This window comes from Dryas octopetala, chromosome 3 (assembly GCF_963921425.1).
Source record: "Dryas octopetala chromosome 3, drDryOcto1.1, whole genome shotgun sequence".
Classification (NCBI taxonomy): Eukaryota; Viridiplantae; Streptophyta; class Magnoliopsida; order Rosales; family Rosaceae; genus Dryas; species Dryas octopetala.
Window position 1 is genome coordinate 15217851 of NC_141368.1, and position 19653 is coordinate 15237503.

Below are 19653 nucleotides of genomic sequence, written 5' to 3' on the forward strand. Positions count from 1 at the left end.
AAAAGCGACTCCTATTTTGTGTGACAACAAATCAGCAATAGCAATGATAAAGAATCTTGTCTTTCACAGCCGTTCGAAGCATATAGCTCTCAAACATCATTTCATCACGGATGCTGTGGATGAGAATGAGATTCAACTCATGTACTGCAGGACAGAAGATCAAGCTGCTGACATTTTCACAAAGGCTTTACGAAGAGACAAATTTGTGTATCTCAGAAACTTACTGGGAGTTCAACAACAAGGCATTAAGGGGGAGTGTTAAAGTGAATGCCCTGTTTTGTTATTCTGTTTTTTATTTTATTTTTTTACTTACTGTAACTATTTTGGTCTTTTGACAGTATAGTGGGTAGAGGATAAAGCCACATGGATAGCTTAGATTAAATCTAATTGTAGTTGACTTAGGCTGATGTCTTAAGCAATACAACATATATATCAAATATCAGAATTGTACTTACATTATCTGAAAGCCCCAAATATCTCTCTCTAGTTCTTATTTTGTTTTTCTCTCTTCTCTTTCTTCTGCAGATCAGAGTTTGCTGCTGTGAGATTGTTTTTGATTGCAGGAGGCTTAATGAAAGCTAACACAAAGTTCAATTGGATTGTTATTTAATTTTTTTTTGACAATGATAATCACTAATCAGTCATTTGATAGATAAATAATAATATTGCAAATTGTGATTGATTATATGCTAGCATTTCATTCTCTTGAATGCGTCTTGGTGATCGAATAGATGCACCTTTCCAAACATTAGAATTATATTGTGAACTAACTTCAAATAAATGAATTAGAGGCAATTTTTTTTTCCGTATTAGATGGGCCTTTCTGAAATATCAGGTTATACTCTGCTGTTTTGTGATTTCTGACTGAGAAGGAATTGACCAACTTAGCGAACCTGAAGGTTCAAACTATAATTATGCATTTCATCAGCTGTTAATGCAGGAATCGACATGGTATATTGAACTCCAAGTTTATAAGCCTAAACTATTTGTTGATGTCCTTCATTTTTACTTCTTCATTTGTCTAATTGAGATGGTATGCAGGTCATGGTGCCTTTTGGATTTGAGCAATTCATTGAGGATTTAGTGTGTCTGGTGGAATCTGGGGCGATACCAGCTTCCAGGATAGATGATGCTGTTGAAAGAATACTGAGAGTGAAGTTTGTTCCTGGTCTTTTTGAACATTTTTTCACTGATAGATCCTTGCAGGAAAGAGTTGGTTGCAAGGTAATTTGCAGAGGTCACCATGTGTTGTATTCGCCTCATTCGAAAACACATGCTTATGTTTGTTATTATTAGAAAGTTTCCAATTGAGCATTTATTGTGTTCTTAGAATATTACTCACATTTTGAGGCACAGTGACCATCTAATGCTTTGGATTTATCAACCCTTACAGAAAACCAGTTCTGATCAATTTAGTACTTGAACAGTTTTTACTTCAATGTGTTGTGCAGCTGCACAGAGATCTTGCACAAGAAGCACTTCACAGTTCCTTGGTTCTGTTTAAGAATGGAAAGGACCCGATGAAACTTTTTCTACCATTAGACAGAAAAGCTAAAAGAATACCTGTTGCTGGAACACATGCTGATGATCTTGGAAATCAGTGTGGAGGGTGGACAGCTACTAGGCATGGAAAGAGTGGCAGGATAACAATTGGTATGGTATTAAGTTGCTATTTGCCTGAGATTTTAATAATTAAAAGGCTAATTGTTGATCAATGTGACAATATATGTGTTAATAAGACTAGGATTTTAACTCTCATACATCATGCTTTTTAGTAAGTTTCCTGTTTCAAGTTTTGAACCAGAATCTGAGAAGTGTTTGAAAGCTATTATAACAAGAGGTCTTGATTGCACAGGTGCACTTTACTAATTAGATCATTTACATATTTAGGCACAACCATCTTGGAAGCTATTAAGAAGGCAGTTGGAGACGATTGATACAGATATAATTTATGAGCTATATCCTTCAACAGACACCTTAGCCCATCAAGATATCTCTTTTGCAGTTGTAGCTGTTGGTGAAGCTCCATACGCAGAAGGCATGGGCGAAAATTCGGAGCTCGTGATCCCCTTCAATGGAACTGATGTCATAAAGTCAGTTGCTGACAGAATCCCCCCACATTGGTGATTCTGATCTCTGGAAGACCCTACTTTTAGAGCCATGGCTCTTGGAAAAGATAGGCAGATCGTGATGCTGCTTGGTTCCCCTGGTAGTGAAGGAGAGGGAATTGCAGATGCTATCTTTGGAGATTATGACTTAGACGGCCAACTACCAGTGACATGGTTTAAAAGGGTTTAACAGCTGCCTATGCATGCTGGAGGCAACTCACATGACCCTTTATATCCTCTTGGCTTTGAGTTGATATGTAGTAAGGAAAAATCTTTACTCTAAAAAGATTTGATGACTACAGCTCTCCTCAAGTCTGACTTTCTTGGACCTGTTTAAGCAGAACAGCTGCTCATAGGGGGATTGAATATATGAATTCATTCTATTCTTGTCAAATGTCTCCGTACTTCATTGAATATATGAATTCACTCTATTCTTGTTCTTATTCCACCACATTATCATGTTCACTAGCTCACTGTTATAGTTGTCAGCAGTGCGTGGACCTGCATCTGTTTTATCTTACGATGAATTCTGAATTCATGAATATAGATATCAATCTGGCCATGTATATGATTAGCTGTGTATATGGGGAATGCTTTCTGACAATGGATATAATCGCATCAATGCACAATGGTAACTTGCTAGTCGGTCTCATGTGAATAAAGAAATGGCAGGACAAGAATTGCAATGTCATGTTGCAACTAAAGCCCCAGATCCAAACTGATATTATTGACAATTAATGGTATGTCTTATATCTGTTATACTGTTTTCTACTTTTCTCTTTTCCATGGATTACTTGACTGGCATTTATTTTACCTGTTTCTCTATTCCTTTTACTTGAATGGGTATGAAATCTTTCAGCTGTGATTGCATTAACTGATGGTATTAAGTTATCATGCATGAGCTTTCTCATTCTTTTCTGTGATACGCACATAAGCCCCCACATGAAGATTGTGATATCAAGTATGAAGAAGTTATCATCAACCATTTGGAAAATATCACTTGGCTTCAAAATGAAGCCCATATTTGAGAATGTTAGCGATCATGTCACTTCAAAGCTTGAAGGGATGCTCGTGTAAATTTCAAAAGTTTAGGGTATAAAGTGAAAACAGACTAAACCCCAGAGGGTGTGTGCTATCTTTTCATTTTAAGGCTATCTGTGAAGCCTATATCGCCAGTATTTTGCATGTCTACCAATGTGTTGCATTATTTATTGAATGGTACACACAGAACTCTTTAATGAACAAATCTTAATTACAATAAATATTGGAAACCAATGGTCGCTGATTAATCTATACCCATAAAAGACCAAATTAACTTCCATACACTTTGGTTCTAAAGAAGAGATTGCCCACTATCCAAATCAAAGTTATTGTAATGTAACAAATCCTGTACAAAAAAAAAAGAGCATCCAAATCCTTCCCAATGACTCCAAAAGAAAAAACTCTCTCCTCTCCTCAACCTCTCCATGGGGGAGGGGCGGCCCTTCTGTTCTCACAGACTGCTCCTCCCTTTGCCCCTCTCTCCTTTGTTTTTCTTTTTCTTTTTTTGTGTTTTTATTTTTGTCCTTTAGGATACTCTCATCCCAATAAGTGAGAGCATTTTCATCTCTCCTTGTGAGAGTTTCTCCTCCTCTATTTGTGAGAGATTTTCAGATTTTGTTTGTTTTGTATTTTGATGCTTTCAGGTTTTCTCTGGCGCTCATCACAAGGTGTTAGGAAGTCACTATTTTCGCCGGTACCGGTCATATTTCCACCGGTTACTATTGCCACATCCATCACTTTGCGCTATTGTCAGCCTCGACTTAGAGATGTTGGTAGGATCGTGAACCCAAACGCGACTAGTTCGCTAATTCCTACGGTGCCTCTTTGGCTCCGTTTGATGGCTATAGTATCTACTCGATGCCGATGTTATGAGATCTTCAAATTTCTGTGGGCTTTTTTGCTCCACTTTTGTGGGTTTTTGTTTTCTTGTATGCTTTTGGGCTCATATTTTGTATTATCTCTGTCTTTTTGGCTGTTTTAATACAATAATATGCTTTATTCAAAAAAAAAAAAAATTCTTCCCAATGTAATTGGGCCAATATATGTTGAAATGAGCCAAACCAACGGTAATATACTAAATATTATGTTCAGAGTAACAAAACATGCCAAATATTTGTGAAAAAAGAATATTAGCTTATATATGTATTGTATTTGCAACCAAATAATGAGAATGTTGTCTCTTTACACTGTGAACTTCGATGCAATTGTGCAAAGCCAGTCAACAGATTATTCATGCACACAGAACTGGGCTTTGGCCCATTGTATATATCTCCTAACAAAGAATCAAAGAATATCCAATAAAAAGTCAAAATATTCTCCAAGACCACTATTTTCCTTGGAACCACTAACCATTTGGATGCCATCCTCGCTGTGTTTTCCCAATACTTTATTTGGAACCACTGGACTTGGTTTTATCACCACCCTGGCCACCATCATCCACATTAATAGTTGTTACCTTAAACCGCTCGAGCCTGAGCTCTGATTCGCCGCCTTTCAGTTCACGCGGCGAACCAATGCTCAGACTCCTCTGCATAGTCCTCATCTTGGTCTGATCCGAGTTCACTTGCGATAAAACCTCACCCAATTTCCTTACCATATCAAGAAAGAACTTATCGTGACGCCCCGGAAAGGTTTTCTTGAACAGTTCATGTCTCCGAAAATAGAGCTCCCTGAAGAATTCTAGCAACGCTAGCAACCTTGGATCGACTGACTTACCAGCTTTTGATTCGAATCTGTAGTAATCGTCACCCACGCCACTCCAACTTCTTCGTAGTAGACCACTTTCTAGTAGTGACATATCGTTCTTCGTGCCCAAAAATGATGTTCTGGTGTTTGGGAGCTCGGTTTCTGGAGCATCTACTTCTGGATATCCTTCTGGCTTTTCCATGGATATGATATATATAGAGATAAGGATGATGAGATTGATCTGGCTGTACAAGGATTGGCTAAACTTCTTTCTTAACCGGTAGGGCTGCAGGTTCGATCCGGCGGAAGTGCTTGAACCTTGAAAATAACAAATTGTTTAATGTGTTTGAAGCGTTCGTGTTTGGTTTTGGAGGGCATTCAGGCGCATATATATAGGAGTTGGGAATTTGGGGAACCTGTAACTTGGAATACAAGAAATTTGTAAGCCATGACTTTGTCATGCCAATTAGATTACGCGTAGCTAATTCACTTAAAGATATATGATAATATTGGATATAGAGAAAGACGCACACACAAACACAATTGATCATGACCATCCAATTCGATCTACTGTTTGGGTTCGATGGCAAAAGTCAAATCATGGCCACAAATTCTGGGTTTGACGAATACGAAGAAGTGGTCAACTGTTGATCATTGGGCCATTATAGGGCTGTGTTATGAGTCAATTTGCTGAGCTGTCATAGAGGGATATCGATATTTTCATGTTTCTTGAAAATGTGGGTCACTTGTAGATTGGAACTTATCTTAGAAGAGCCATCCTCATCAGATTGGTCATTGGCGTGGATGCTTGTTTGGTCCCACGTTTTGGTGTGTTCTTCATGCAACTTCGAAGAACCTTGTTGGGTTTTGGACTCGATCAGCTTGCTCTTTGAGCGAATAGTCAAGGAATTTCGTTTTGCCAGTTGTTAAATACTTAAATCATACATTAACAAATAAATAAGGTTTAATTATACCAATTGTTCCTATCTTATATTATGGTTCGCATTTATATTAACAGTTGGATGAATCAAAATGTTATGTTTTGTTAAATTCAATGGTTAGATAAAATCCAACCTTAGCAATCTATACACGCATATATTCGACGCTCATATATTTGAAATGAATTAATGAATAGTAACTTGATGTCATGATACATTTGGGAATTGAATATCGATGGATCTATTATATTCCTATACATCTGTGTATTTTTTATTATTTTTTTGAATTGGTCAGAACATCTGTGTATTTCTAATGTAGATAAAGAAGAGGAGGACGCTGATACTGCAGCCACAATTGAACTTGTTGGTGCGCCTTTGGGAGGTGTTGATAAAGAAAAAAAAAAAACAACTACGTAGTCATGAAGTCATGATCAAGAAAATTGCACTGTCCTGTATGGCCCTGACGACAATATTGATATGATGATGATAATCAAAAAATTAATCCGAAAATAAAAATATCTTAAATTCTCATCGACATCAAAAAACTGATCAAGAAGAGAGTGATCAATGTGAGTTCAACAATAACTTTAAGAGAAATTAAAAATTTTGTACCCTACTATGGCACAAGATTTATGTGGCCTAACACGATGTGGCAAAATTATTATATATACAACGTTACTTATTTGCCACATCATATTATTTATTTAATATATCAATTAATCACAAGACTACTTTGCCCAAATAATCTCCAATTAAACCCTTTTAGTAAGTGTTTCTGATCCCTCTCTTTTTTTGGTCGAACAGTGTTTCTCCCACTTAGTTTATCTCACAAATCTGCTAATGCAAAGATTGAAAAGAATTGGCCGGGTTTGATCTTGAAGAGGAAACAGATTGAAGAAAACGTATTTCCAACTCTCAAGAATTAATGCTTGTATTGCAATCCAGAATCTTGTGTTTATCTCAACATTAGCAGTACGTGTACTGCTCTATTTCTCTAATACTGTGATAAAAAAACTTTCATTTACTTCATTTCTTCTCTTTCTCTTGCAATTTTTTTTTTATTTGGTTGAGTCTCTTTCAATTTAAATTCCACTATTTAATAAACCCAAAAGAGAAATAAAATCAGTTTTCCCCAAAAATCAAAGCCTTTCAGTTCTCAAGGTAAGGGGATAAAATTCTAGTATTTGCAAACTGCAATTTACAAATTTATTCTTCACTTGGCTTTCTTAACAAACTGTACGTCAATAGTAAAATATGAATAAGTTAGAACATAACTCTTCCATATACTAGATTAGAATGTTGGATAAGAGATGATGTGATGGTATTTAGGGTTAAATGGTTGGGAGTTGGAATTTTTTTTTAAGTCAATTTTTGTTAAACTTCCAATAAAGGTTACAGTGGTCATTAAAAACAATATGACGTGGCAAGTGATTTATGAGGTGGCTTCAATATTATTAATAGTTTAATTGACATGAAATTTCATGTCATTAGGGCACAAAATTAGGACACCCTAGCATTAATGCCGTAACTTTAATTATAAGTTCTTATGCCTTTGCCTATATATCTGTTAACTAAAATTAATTAAGGGTCGCGCGTATAAGTAAGCTAATCTATATATATACACAATATTTAAGTAATATTATTTCAGAATTAAATGTTAACCTTTTTTATTGGATGTTAATATCACATGAGCTTATACATATATAAAAATCAAATTAATCAACAATTATATATATATATAATTAATATTGTTGAAAAAGGAATATATTAATCTCAAGAAATGTATAGGTGGTGGAGACATCCATATAGCAGAGATCAAAGAGAAGCCTTTCAACTTTTGAAGGGGTAAGGCCGGTTATGAACCCTTGAGGGCAAAAAATTGAGCATGCCACTATTTAAGTGCAAGAAATGTTCAGATCGATATCTAGAATAAATCAGGTAATTTTATTAAGATCGTGAGCCAAGATGCAAGTACAATTTTATTATGTTATATATGATACTGAAAATTAATTTCCACATGGTCCCTCAAGGTTCACAGGAAGAGTTTGTCTTTGCTCAATTGAAACACCATCAAAACAAATCTCAAGATGAGGCAGTGTATGAGATGAAGACGCACCAACTGTGAATGTAAGAACATTTTATGATATGGAGAAACTGAAGCATAGCAGAATGTTTAGATCTATTGACGACACCAACGCACATGCAGATGCTCTAGACTAAAAAGATTCATATCTTTTTTTTTTTTCATTTTTATTAGACAAAAATGTAATTTGGACAAGTTTCAACATGCATCTTCAATGATTCCAAGCAGATCAAGCTAGCTTGCACTTCAGAATAAGAATAGTGGCTTCCATATGAAGGAAACCAATTATCAATAGAAGAAGAGGTCCAAACATGTAGCGTCACTTAAGCTAAATACGTGGACAATTTATATTGGATGATGTAGAGCACGTGCTGTTGACTTTAGTAAATTGTATAAATAAAATACATACCTGAGTTTACCACAACACCATAGCTGCGTCCATCGTTGATGATTGAGAGTCAAGAATCTTCCTTGCACTTACAGACCTTTAACACAAACTACTAGATGGTCAGGGAGTAAACTAAATTGTGATTATCTTTGTGCAAGGGGATCTCAATTTTATATAGAGTGGCAGCCTATGAGATTACTGAACTCATAGGATAACCATATTAGCCTAGGACACTAATTTATTGCCCTTTAAGTAATAGGAATCCCTTTAGCTTTAGTAAACCAAAACACATAAATCCATATAGGCTTCATGGTATAAGCCTAATTGAAGTACTCCTGATCTTTACTTAGGCCACAAACCCTTAGGCAACTATGAGACCACAACAGGTTGTGTCGAAATACAACTCCAACATTCTCCCACTTGGTCGAATAGGTACCAATGTAGCTTCAGTAGTGATCCTTTAATGCACACAAAATTCAACTAAATCAAATTCCTAGCATGCCTCTCGTCAAATATGACCTCTTACATAGAGCTTCAAAAACTTTTGGACTAATACATTATCCTGAACTTTAGAAACTACATATGCAAGAGCTCATATCCACATGAGACGCCAACAAGACAATGGGAATAAAATGATTAATATATCTTCCTGATGTGTTACTTGAATGCATATGGAAATTCTTAAGTTACTATCATTCCACAAGATCCTCCTTTATCATATTTCAATAAATCTGCCTTTATATATCTAATAAACAGTACATGCATTAAACTTTAATGAATTTTATTCAGCAAAAACAAGTATAATTAAATAAACCATAGCTTGCTTTCTTTAGCTGAACATCAACTTGTATTCATAAGTATCTCCTTAACTTTAAAACATATCCATGAATCACCAACTTAAAACAAATAACTTAATCAAAAATTAGCAAATTAAAAGCTAAATAGCTCCCACTAAATTAGGGCATCTTTAAATTAAACTAGATAGTACCCCCATGTTGGTGACATCCTTCTGGAAAACTGAATTAGGGACAACTATATTCAATGGGTCGGCTATCATGTCTAGGGACCCTTTCACAAATAATAAAATTCACTTCATGCATCACTTTAAGAACTCTTGAAGAATGGTGTTTTGATGATTAAACAAGCAATATGCAACATGCAACATGCAACATGCAATAACATAAGCCTTAACGTATTTTTCCTAACAAAAATACCTCTATAATTACACCAATGCATCTAAGAAATCTCTTTAATGGATACTGTATTCCAAAATTTCTTATAGGTACAAGAAAAACAAAGTACCAAACAACCAAATAAGAACCTTAACTCAATGAAAACATAATTATTTATAGCAGAAGAGTTCATGATTAAATATGAATATAAGCACACCAAAACAATATGCGAGAATAACTTCAATTATCCTTAGTAGTCCCATAAATTCCTTTTGACCGGGTGATGATTCAAAGAATATCATACATATTTCTTGAGTGATGATTCCTTATTTCCTTTATTATTCTAGATGTTGCAAATGGTTATTCTATAATTAATATAATGTATGACCAAATAACAGGAATAAAATTAATTAGTGGCTCACAATAATTATTGACTATGGATGAATAATATATCATAAATCTGCAACACATATGTAATTGAATGCTATAAACATTAATGAGCAATAAAAGGTCTTTTGTGCCGTAAGTAATTCCAAGCAATACCCATGTCAGTAAATGAGAGAACCAAACACCCATCACAGTAGCGTACATGAAAAACAACCAATAAGGCAAAATAGCTCATGTATGAATTTCCTTCTCAATCTTTGGATAATATACTATGAATGAAATTCAAACGATACATATAATTGAATGTATGGGCACCAATCAGATAATAAATATAGATAAACTTGAATATATAGATCTATTCTATTTTGAATGAAACTGTAATCATTATATATATATGTGTGTGTGTGTGTGTGTGTGTGTGTGCGCGTGCGGTGCAGACTAAATTAAACAATCGATTTGCTATATGTGTTAAAAGAGAAATATATATCTTAAATCTGTAATGCATATTCGCTCGGACAATTGGATGTAAACTTAATTAAGAGAATACCTTTAAAACATCATTTAAACTTTAAGCCATGATATACAGATCAGGAACTTCAAAAGCGAATAATATAATTAAACAATCTTCTATCCAAGTAATTCACGTACATAAGCCAAAGCAAGAATCACACAACTCATGTATATAATCACACGTCAATTATAAGCCATTTAATGCTAGTGCTTCTTCTAGAACAATGTTTCGTCCAACGAAATTAATCATCCATAATAATATTTAATAGAATGCAAATTGATATATCATAGATTAGTATATACTTAGATACCCAAGTCTCTTTCGGGTGATAATCTATTTTCCTTATTGGTACGTAGTTGTATAGTCCTCGCCATAAGGGTTTTGTTAACTTTGGATATTCAAAACCAATCTACATAAGACACATACAAGTTACCCCTTATATTCATAATCATATATAAGTGAGCATTAACCCTTAAGTTTACAAAACTTTTAGCTCTCACGCACTGATCAAATTAAGGTCTCACAAAGTCACGTTATAAAGTAGAAATTTAATGAACGTATCTTTCCCCAATTTCTACTATAAGAGCAAAAGCAAAAACAAACAGTTCATATATATATGATAATCACATAAATGATTGGAGAGCCTTCATCACGTTGCAATATGATTGTTAATGTGCTAACACTGAACAAATTACCAAATTATATCAATTTCACATAAACGTTTGCTATTCCTTGAGGCAAAAGTAATTAGTACAAAAACAATTATTGTGGTTTATAAGGATTGATCAAAACAGCACAACATTAATTCCCCTAAACAAAAAACGTTCAGTATTTAACGATTAATAATATGCTTATAAAAATATAATACATATGGTAGCCATGTACTTAATGTGTACCTATAGTTATAAAAACCAGTAAATTAAGACTTACAATATGTCTCCACAAAATGACTCCATGTTATTCAAACCTTAAAAACTTACAAGGTTTAAGTTTATTTATATGCATCTCTAAAACTTGAGTAATTACTTAATTATCACTTAATTTGATATTCATGAAACCTTCTAGTTTGGGTTGTTTGGTCACTTTGGTGACCAACAAACAATCTTTAATATGAATTCCAAATTAAATGAATAACTGTAACGATCATACAAATTAATTACATCTAAGTCAAAACTGATCACATACATAAGCCATCTAATGAGACTTTTATTTATAGATCAAGATTTCAAGTTAATTAATATATATATGTTTGATGCCTAAGTGTTTTTTTCTTTGTCAATTTCCATACGGAAAAACAGATGCAAAACTCGTTCCACTTCTTAAAATTGCTACAAGTCAGGGGTTAAATGGAATTGATAGCAGAGAAATTCATAACTAAAAATTTAATATAAACATTAAACTTAATTCCCAAGAAAAGCCATATAAACACAATTAACTCACACCTATAGGCTGAGAGTAAATAATGTTGTAGCACTAGATCATAAAACTACACAAACTAGCTTTATAAAGAACCTCCAACATCTATGGACAGAAGGAGACCCTTTAATAGCCTATATAGTTTTACTTTCTATGCCAGCCATAATCATATATACTAACCATGATGAAGTAATAATCATCTATGGACAGAAAATTACTTCACCTATCATGTATTGATAATGCAATTTGATAATTACACCTTTGTTTAGGGTCTTTTTAAACCAAATAAGCCGCGAGAGGCTTGCTTAATTGGTCCAAAGACCCCTAAAACATTGATCACAACCTTCAAATATAATAAAACTTGAGATCAAATATATCTAATACATACAAACATATAGTTGAAAAATAAATTGAGATCAAATATATCTAATACATACAAACATATAGTTGAAAAATAAAGTCAAATAGTTTAATTGATCAAACTTTATAGCCTTTTGGTTTTAGGGTTTGTTACTTGTGACATGAGAAACCGTAGTAGTGTCTAAACCCCTAAACAGCAACAAGAAGTTTTAATTAAATGTTACATGATATAACAAACACTTGAATATAAGAATCATAGAAAACTTGCAGCAGATGAAAACTGTTAGTGCAGGAAACCTTCATACTCACATCAACAATAATCATGGATTACACACGATCAATCAGATTTATAAACAAGTGATCTTATACATGTAATCCTTTATATATTCTCAAGATTAACCCTAATCGTTTAATAGAGTGTGCAAACAATTAGGCAAGACATGTTTCTTTTAGGTTTTAATCATACAAGCCATGCTTTGATACCACATGTTGACTTTAGTAACTTGTATAAATAAAACACATACCTGAGTTTACCACATCACCATAGTTGCGTCCATAGTTGCGTCCATCGTCGATGATTGAGAGTCAAGAATCTTCCTTGCACTTACATACCTTTAGCACAAACTACTAGATGGAGAGTAAACTAAATTGTGATTATTTGTCTGCAAAGGGGATCTCGACTTTATATAGAGTGGCAGCCTATGAGTCTAACCCATTACAGAACTCATAGGATAACAATATTAGCCTAGGACACTAATTATTCATTGTCCTCTAAGTAATAGGAATCCCCTTAACCTTAGTAAAGCAAAACACATAAATCCATATAAGCTTCAAGGTATAATCCTAGTTGAACTTCTTATGTTTACTTAGGCCACAAACCCTTAGGCAACTATGAGACCACAACAGGTTGTGTCAAAGTACAACTCCAACATGTGTAGCCACTCGTCCTACCACACATTTTCCAAGTTAAAACAGTTGCCACATGGCAGCAAAACTCAACAAATGGGTTACTCAGTTGGTCCAAAATGCTCAGGAATACACAGTATGAGCTTTAATACCATGTTACAGCCCCACGGGTCTAACTCTCCCTTAAAACCGGCTTGTAAGGAGATGATTTTTTAAGGCTTATATACTGTACAACTCAATTGAATCCTAACGATGTGAGATATTTAACAATAAATTCTATAATATTTCGGATATGGATAGGCATACACCAAGGATAAAGCCAACTTGAGTTTGTGTGGGATTTGGTCGGTAAATGGTTCAGTCTGTACTATTTCAGTTATGTGTAAATTTTCTGTGATAGAGTACTCCATTTTGATATATACTTAAATGTGTGCATGCCTATAAGTATAGGCCTTTGCAAAATGTTAAAGCAGAGTAATAATATATCAATTCCAAAATATGTTATGGTATAAGAGCCTCCCCAATCCCCATCTCCACGCCTAACTCTTTCACCCTCTTATTTTTCTTTTCTCATGTTTTTGCTCTTCACCGTCTTCGTCTTTTATCACCGGCCAGTTCTCTTCCCATTGGTCTCCATCAAGCTCGACAGAAATAACTATATGTTTTTTTGGAAAGCTCAGCTACCCTTATAAATGTCATGAAAATCAAATTAAATATAATTTGTTATTATATTATAAATTGCTCCTGCTTGTGCAATCTTCCATATACAAACAAATTTTTAAGGATGAGTAATTAGGTTCATGCATGCGCAAAAGCGGAACCAGGAATTTCAGGAACGGGTGGCCGGCGCTAGCAATAATATTATCATAATTAAGTTAATTTAATGACTATTCTGTTTTTCCTCTAGGTACATATATACTATAATCTTCTTAGAAGTAAGATCTAAATAAAATTTTATAAATCAAACTCCATTTTATAAAACATACAATAATAACAAAAAAAATTTGGGTGAGTTATATGTAAATTTTTGGGCTAACTTTTGAGTTAAGATGAAAAAATTAAGCTAAAACTCAATAGATTTGACTAAATAACTCTTAATTGTGTGAACTATATATAAATTTTTGAGCTAAAACATACATAATGTTAATATTTTTACACAAGAGCTACCTGGGCTACAGCCCATGTAGTCTGAATGTAGTTGCGCCCCGGCCAGTTCATGCGGTTTTAACGTACAGTAGCTAACTTCGAAGATAATAACATGTAAGTTTAATATTGAAAAGATCAGCATATCTTATTGGCATATCTTTTTCCTTATACTCTAAACACGTAGGATTGGACAATTTTAGATAAAATCTAAGAAAATAATGAAACCATCTGCATGTAGGGTTTCCGAAAAACAGTAGCATACAGACCTAGCTCATTAAATTAATAAGGTTGATGCACCTACTTAATTTGCTTGTCGTTAGGCTCTTTGTGGCAGAGTTCAAGATTATGGGAATTAAGGTGCATGCATGCGTGGTACATAATTAATACATTCCTCTAAAAATGTTATATATTGTCCTTAATTAATTAGTTGTCTAGATAGCAATGAAGTGCATAATTAATACATAAATTTCTGCTTAATCTCGTTAATTGGCAATGAATCGCAAATAATTAAAATCTAGAATAATCCAGAAGCCGGCAGCATGGCAAGGATCATGCACACACTTGAGACCCAAATGCAGTCTTATGATTCATGCATATATATATATATATATATATATACAATTCAATTTTGGAATAGGGTCTTTTAGATATAACACCATTTTGAATATCCAATTTTAGAGTAGGCCTAGTAAGTAAATAAATGTGTGTGAGAGTTTTTTTTCCACGTCAGATTAGGGCTGCCAATCAGTCTGTTCGGTATTGGGGCTTACCAAAACAAAAAATTTCGATATTTTTCGGTTCGGTAATTTTTTGTAAACTTTAGTTTTCAGTTCGATTTCGGTAATTTTGGTATCGAATACTTTTGGTTTTCTTCGGTTCATTTTCGATTTAGTTATAATAATACTAATTATTATATACGAATATAAATTGAAATTTAATTAATATGATGCATAACATATAATGTTTAATGAATATATATTTGCACGAGTAGTATCGGTAGTTTAGTATAGTACTAATATTAATTGCAATAATATTAATATTAGTAATATATACTAGTATAAGTAGTTTAATAATATATATTAGTATATATCCTATTAATTTAGTATGTATATATACCGATAAATTTGAGTATATATATATATATAAGTTAATTACTTACCTAAAGATAAAGTTCTTTTTTTCCTAAAATTAATAAAATTTACTTTATTAGAGAATGACTATATATCTTAATTCATACTTTTGATAATATTAATATGACAACATTATACAATTATATTTTCTTATAGTTATTTATAATATTAGTAGTTTAATATTTATTATACCACTAACATAAGCCACCAACTATAGGGGGTATTTCAAATTAGTCCATGAACAAAAAATTATTTCAAATTAGTACACTAGCTAACTAGTAAAAATTTACAAAATAGCACATTCGTTACAAATTTCGTTAATAAGGACGTTAAATGTCAGTGTAGACAGTGCTGACGTGGATTTTTGAATGATGTGAATACCAAATTTAAATCACATGAATTAATGATGTCATATTTAATTTTATTTTTAGAGGGTTTAAAAGTTTTGTTAATTTTTATTTTTATTTTTTTAATCAATATGACATTATTAATCCATGTGAAGCAAATTTGGTATCCACATCATTCAAAAAATCCACGTCATCGTTATCCAAAGTGGCATTTAACTATCTTTTTTGACGGAATTCATAATGGATATGTTATTTTGTAACTTTCTATTAATTAGTGAACTAATTTGAAACATTTTTTTGTTCATGGACCAATCTGAAATACCACTTATAGTTGGTAGGTGCATTTTGTAATTGTACCACTAACATAAATTATATTTAATAGTAGATATAACTAATAGTAGTTACATAATAGTATTATATAAGCATATATAATTAAATTTTAGTAATTGTTTCAATTTTTTGGTATATATTTTGATTTTTTCGGTAATAATCGATTCGGTTTATTTCAGTAATAATTTTCGGTAATCGGTCGATTTACCAGTTTTTTTTTTTTTTTTTTGGTTTTGGATTTTGGATTTTGGATTTTCGAATTGTGAAAATCGGTTTACCAAACTGAAAAAATTTCAGTCTGTAGTCGGTTGGTTCGGTAAAAACCAAACCAAAGTGCAACCCTACGTCAGATAATGTCTTAGACATGAATTTGTGGATATTTACAAAACATGATATTGCTCCAATTTGACCAATATTTAAAGATCCATGATTTGAGGTATTTATTACTCCTAATTTTGAATGTTTTTATTGATGAAATTTCATGATTCATGCATCCAATTTTTTTTTTTTTAAAAAAATTGTTACTAATTATGAACATCAACATATAAACACTCAAATACAAAAAATTAAACACCCAATATACATATAATATAGATAAAAAATGAACATAGTAAGCCTCCACTTTGGGTAAAAAAAGAGAAAAATATCTAATAAAAATATATATAACAAATCTAGCACAATACAAACATAGCACTAAGATATACAAATACAAATACCTTGGACTTAGGTATATAAAACAAAAGAAGATAAAGAAAAAGATACCTATCTCTCAGGTCAAGAAAAATATATAATTACCAACCTCATTTTGAGGTATATATAATTACCAACCTCCTTTTGAGGTATATATACCAATGGTTGATACCTATCTCTCAAGTCAAGAAAAATAAATAATTACTAACCTCATTTTGAGGTATATATAATTACCAACCTCATTTTGAGGTATATATAATTACCAACCTCCTTTTGAGATATATATACCAATGGTTTCATCACCTATTACTCAGGTAAAAAAATGTGGAAGAAAAACAAGAACCACAATCATGGAGGGCTTGGTGTTAAAAAAAACAAAAAAAGAGATCGAAGAAAAAGATGGGAGGAAGAAGAAGAAGAATAGAAGATGAAAAAAAAATCAAAGAAAAAGAAGATCAAAGAAGAAGAAAAAGAAGATCGAAGAAACCATAAACACAACCAAAGAAAAATAACACGTTACTTACCTGTAAGTGAGGATGAAAGGAAACTTAAAAAATACTGCAAAAAACACTATGCATGTTGAAATTTTAAAATTATTAACCTAAAGAACAAGTGAGGATGTAAGCTTAAGGATCTTTGGAAAACGTAAATGACGTTTCTTCTTAATCGATCTTTAAACATTGGTCGTAATACATAATTTGGACAAAAAAACACATATTTTGAAATTTGAAAACAAAATAAAAAAAAGAAGTACTTAATTTTCAAAGTCAAACATAAATGACAATTGATTACTAAAAAAAAAAAGGATAAAACCTTGAAATAAGGCATTAGTACACACTAATTTGGAAAACGCAGAAAACTTTGAAATTTGAAAACGAAAATTAGAAATGAAAAATCTTAATATTCAACTTCATAAATTAATAGCAAATAATTAAAAAAAAATTTTATGATAATACCTTGAAATAAGGCATTAATTGACAAATTTAAAATTACATTTTTTCAACTCAAAGGGTAAAATTTACTAAGGCTCTGCCCAAAACCCGAGACCTAAACCCTAAGCCATCACTACAAGAAAATATGGAATAGGCAACGAAACAATAGGCAAGGAATAGTTGCACATGGCAACGAATCTGAAATTGGTATTGAAAAACTCCTCAGCAATGAATCATTTGGAATAGGCAACGCTTATTTCGTTGCCAAATAGAGTAATTGGCAAGGAAAGTACCAACTCGTAGCCTATTTTTACGCAGGTTGAAGCGCCAACCATTGAAACCATGATTTCCTTGCCTAATGTTTTTTCATTCGTTGCCCATTACTGTTATAGGCAAGGAAAAAAGAATTTGTTGCCTATTTACAAGAAAACTTGGAATGGCAACGAAACAATAGGCAACAACAGAAAAGTCCTTGCCTATTCGGTTGGCCATGGACAACGATTGAACATTAGATATTGAACAATACATAGGCAACAACTGTAGAATAATAGGCAACGTATCGTTCGTTGCCCATTAATGTTATCGACAAGGAAAAAACAGAATTTGTTGCCGATTTACAAGAATATAGGCTAAGAAAAAAGAATTGTATTTATATGTAGAAGCTCACATTTCGATCGTGTTTCCAACGATCTGAACCGTTCATTTTTTAGTTCCTCACTCAAAGATTATCCCTACAAAAAATAAGCCCGTTCATTTTTTAAATTACATTTGTGTTTGTATAAATATAATTTTTATAGTCTGTATGTGCTAATTATAATGAATTATAACATTTGAAAACATTATCATAGTGATTGACCCTTACAGTTACTATTGCAGATTCCAAATGTTGAGAGAGCTCATTCCCGATAGTGATCAAAAGAGACATAAAGCGTCATTTTTATTAGAGGTACATTCCAAATTGTTGACTAACTGGAGTTTCATTCTTATTATTTTTTTGGTTCCCAGGTTATTGAATACATTCAGTTTTTGGTATGAGGGTCCACACCAAGGATGGAACCATGATTACACATTTTAATTGTGCTCTTTTTTATCCCTTTTCATACGGTTTCATTTGTATATGTTTTTTACAATATTGTGTAGGGAAATATTAGAACTTACTTGAAAATGGTTGTTCCTGACCCCTCCAACTAAGAGCTGGGTTTTTAAAATATAAACCTTTCCTTTATTTTGTTTATGTAGTTCTTAAATAGTTCTGGCTGAAGATGTCTTCACCAGCCGGCTGAAGTGAATGTGCTTGCTTGTTGATTTATGCAATTGAGTGTGGTTGTTGGTTTATGTAGTTTTGTACATCTTTTTGCCTTCCAGCAAGTAACTTGTTTGATATATTTCTCTTCTTATATACTCATTTTTTTTTTCTTCCAGATTGATCTATTATAAAATTAAGTATATTATGATTAAGTGAATTCAATGTTTCCATCCATGTTTGTTTTGGTCGAAATTGCAGGATGTGTTCAATCTACTTCCAAATCTCAATGTGGCTGAGTTAATCTTGGCGTTTGCAGGTATACAAGCGAAGTTTGAGTTATATGCATGTTGAGTGGTGTAAATGAATTCTCTGTGCAGTATTGATAGTAATTTTCTTGAATGTTTTCAGTGGAGTAATGCAAAGAACAAATGAAGCGGTTACACTGAAGCACAGATTGATGAGGTGCAGGTTGAATAGGGAGAGTTTGTGACCTTGACTTATCTGTAGCCCTGTTGGGAGGTATTAGATATTTAGGGTTTGCCATTTTGTTGATATTTAGATCAAGTTATGCTGCCATGCCATATTTTTGGTAAAGAAGGCAAGTGTTAGTACACGTGGTTCTGATTTTTGTACATGTGTACAAGTGTTAGTACACATGCTGCCATGCCATATTGAACAAGGGTGTAGATGTTCAGATTGTAGGTAAATTGCTGCCATGACAATAATTTGTAAGTCTAGGCAGCTAGGTTTTGGTACACATGCAATTGATTGTTATCTTGAACAAATATTGATTGCTTTAATGAATAGATTTTGAATGAATGGATTTATAGTTAAAT

General features: G+C 32.8%; 1 protein-coding gene and 1 pseudogene across 2 annotated transcripts; one reads left to right on the forward strand and one right to left on the reverse strand.

Annotated features, from left to right (window-relative positions):
* Nucleotides 1-1243: 1243 nt before the first annotated feature.
* Nucleotides 1244-2662, forward strand: LOC147291280 (uncharacterized; annotated as a pseudogene). Its single transcript, XR_015121098.1, has 3 exons — nt 1244-1281; nt 1394-1653; nt 1891-2662. The product of XR_015121098.1 is annotated as an uncharacterized LOC147291280 (transcript).
* A 1600-nt stretch (nt 2663-4262) lies between these two features.
* LOC147291281 (uncharacterized) lies at nt 4263-5716 on the reverse strand. Its single transcript, XM_086238014.1, has one exon. The coding sequence runs from the start codon at nt 5035-5037 to the stop codon at nt 4537-4539; it is 501 nt and encodes a 166-aa protein (XP_086094140.1). The 5' UTR covers nt 5038-5716; the 3' UTR covers nt 4263-4536.
* Between the last annotated feature and the right edge of the window lie 13937 nt (nt 5717-19653).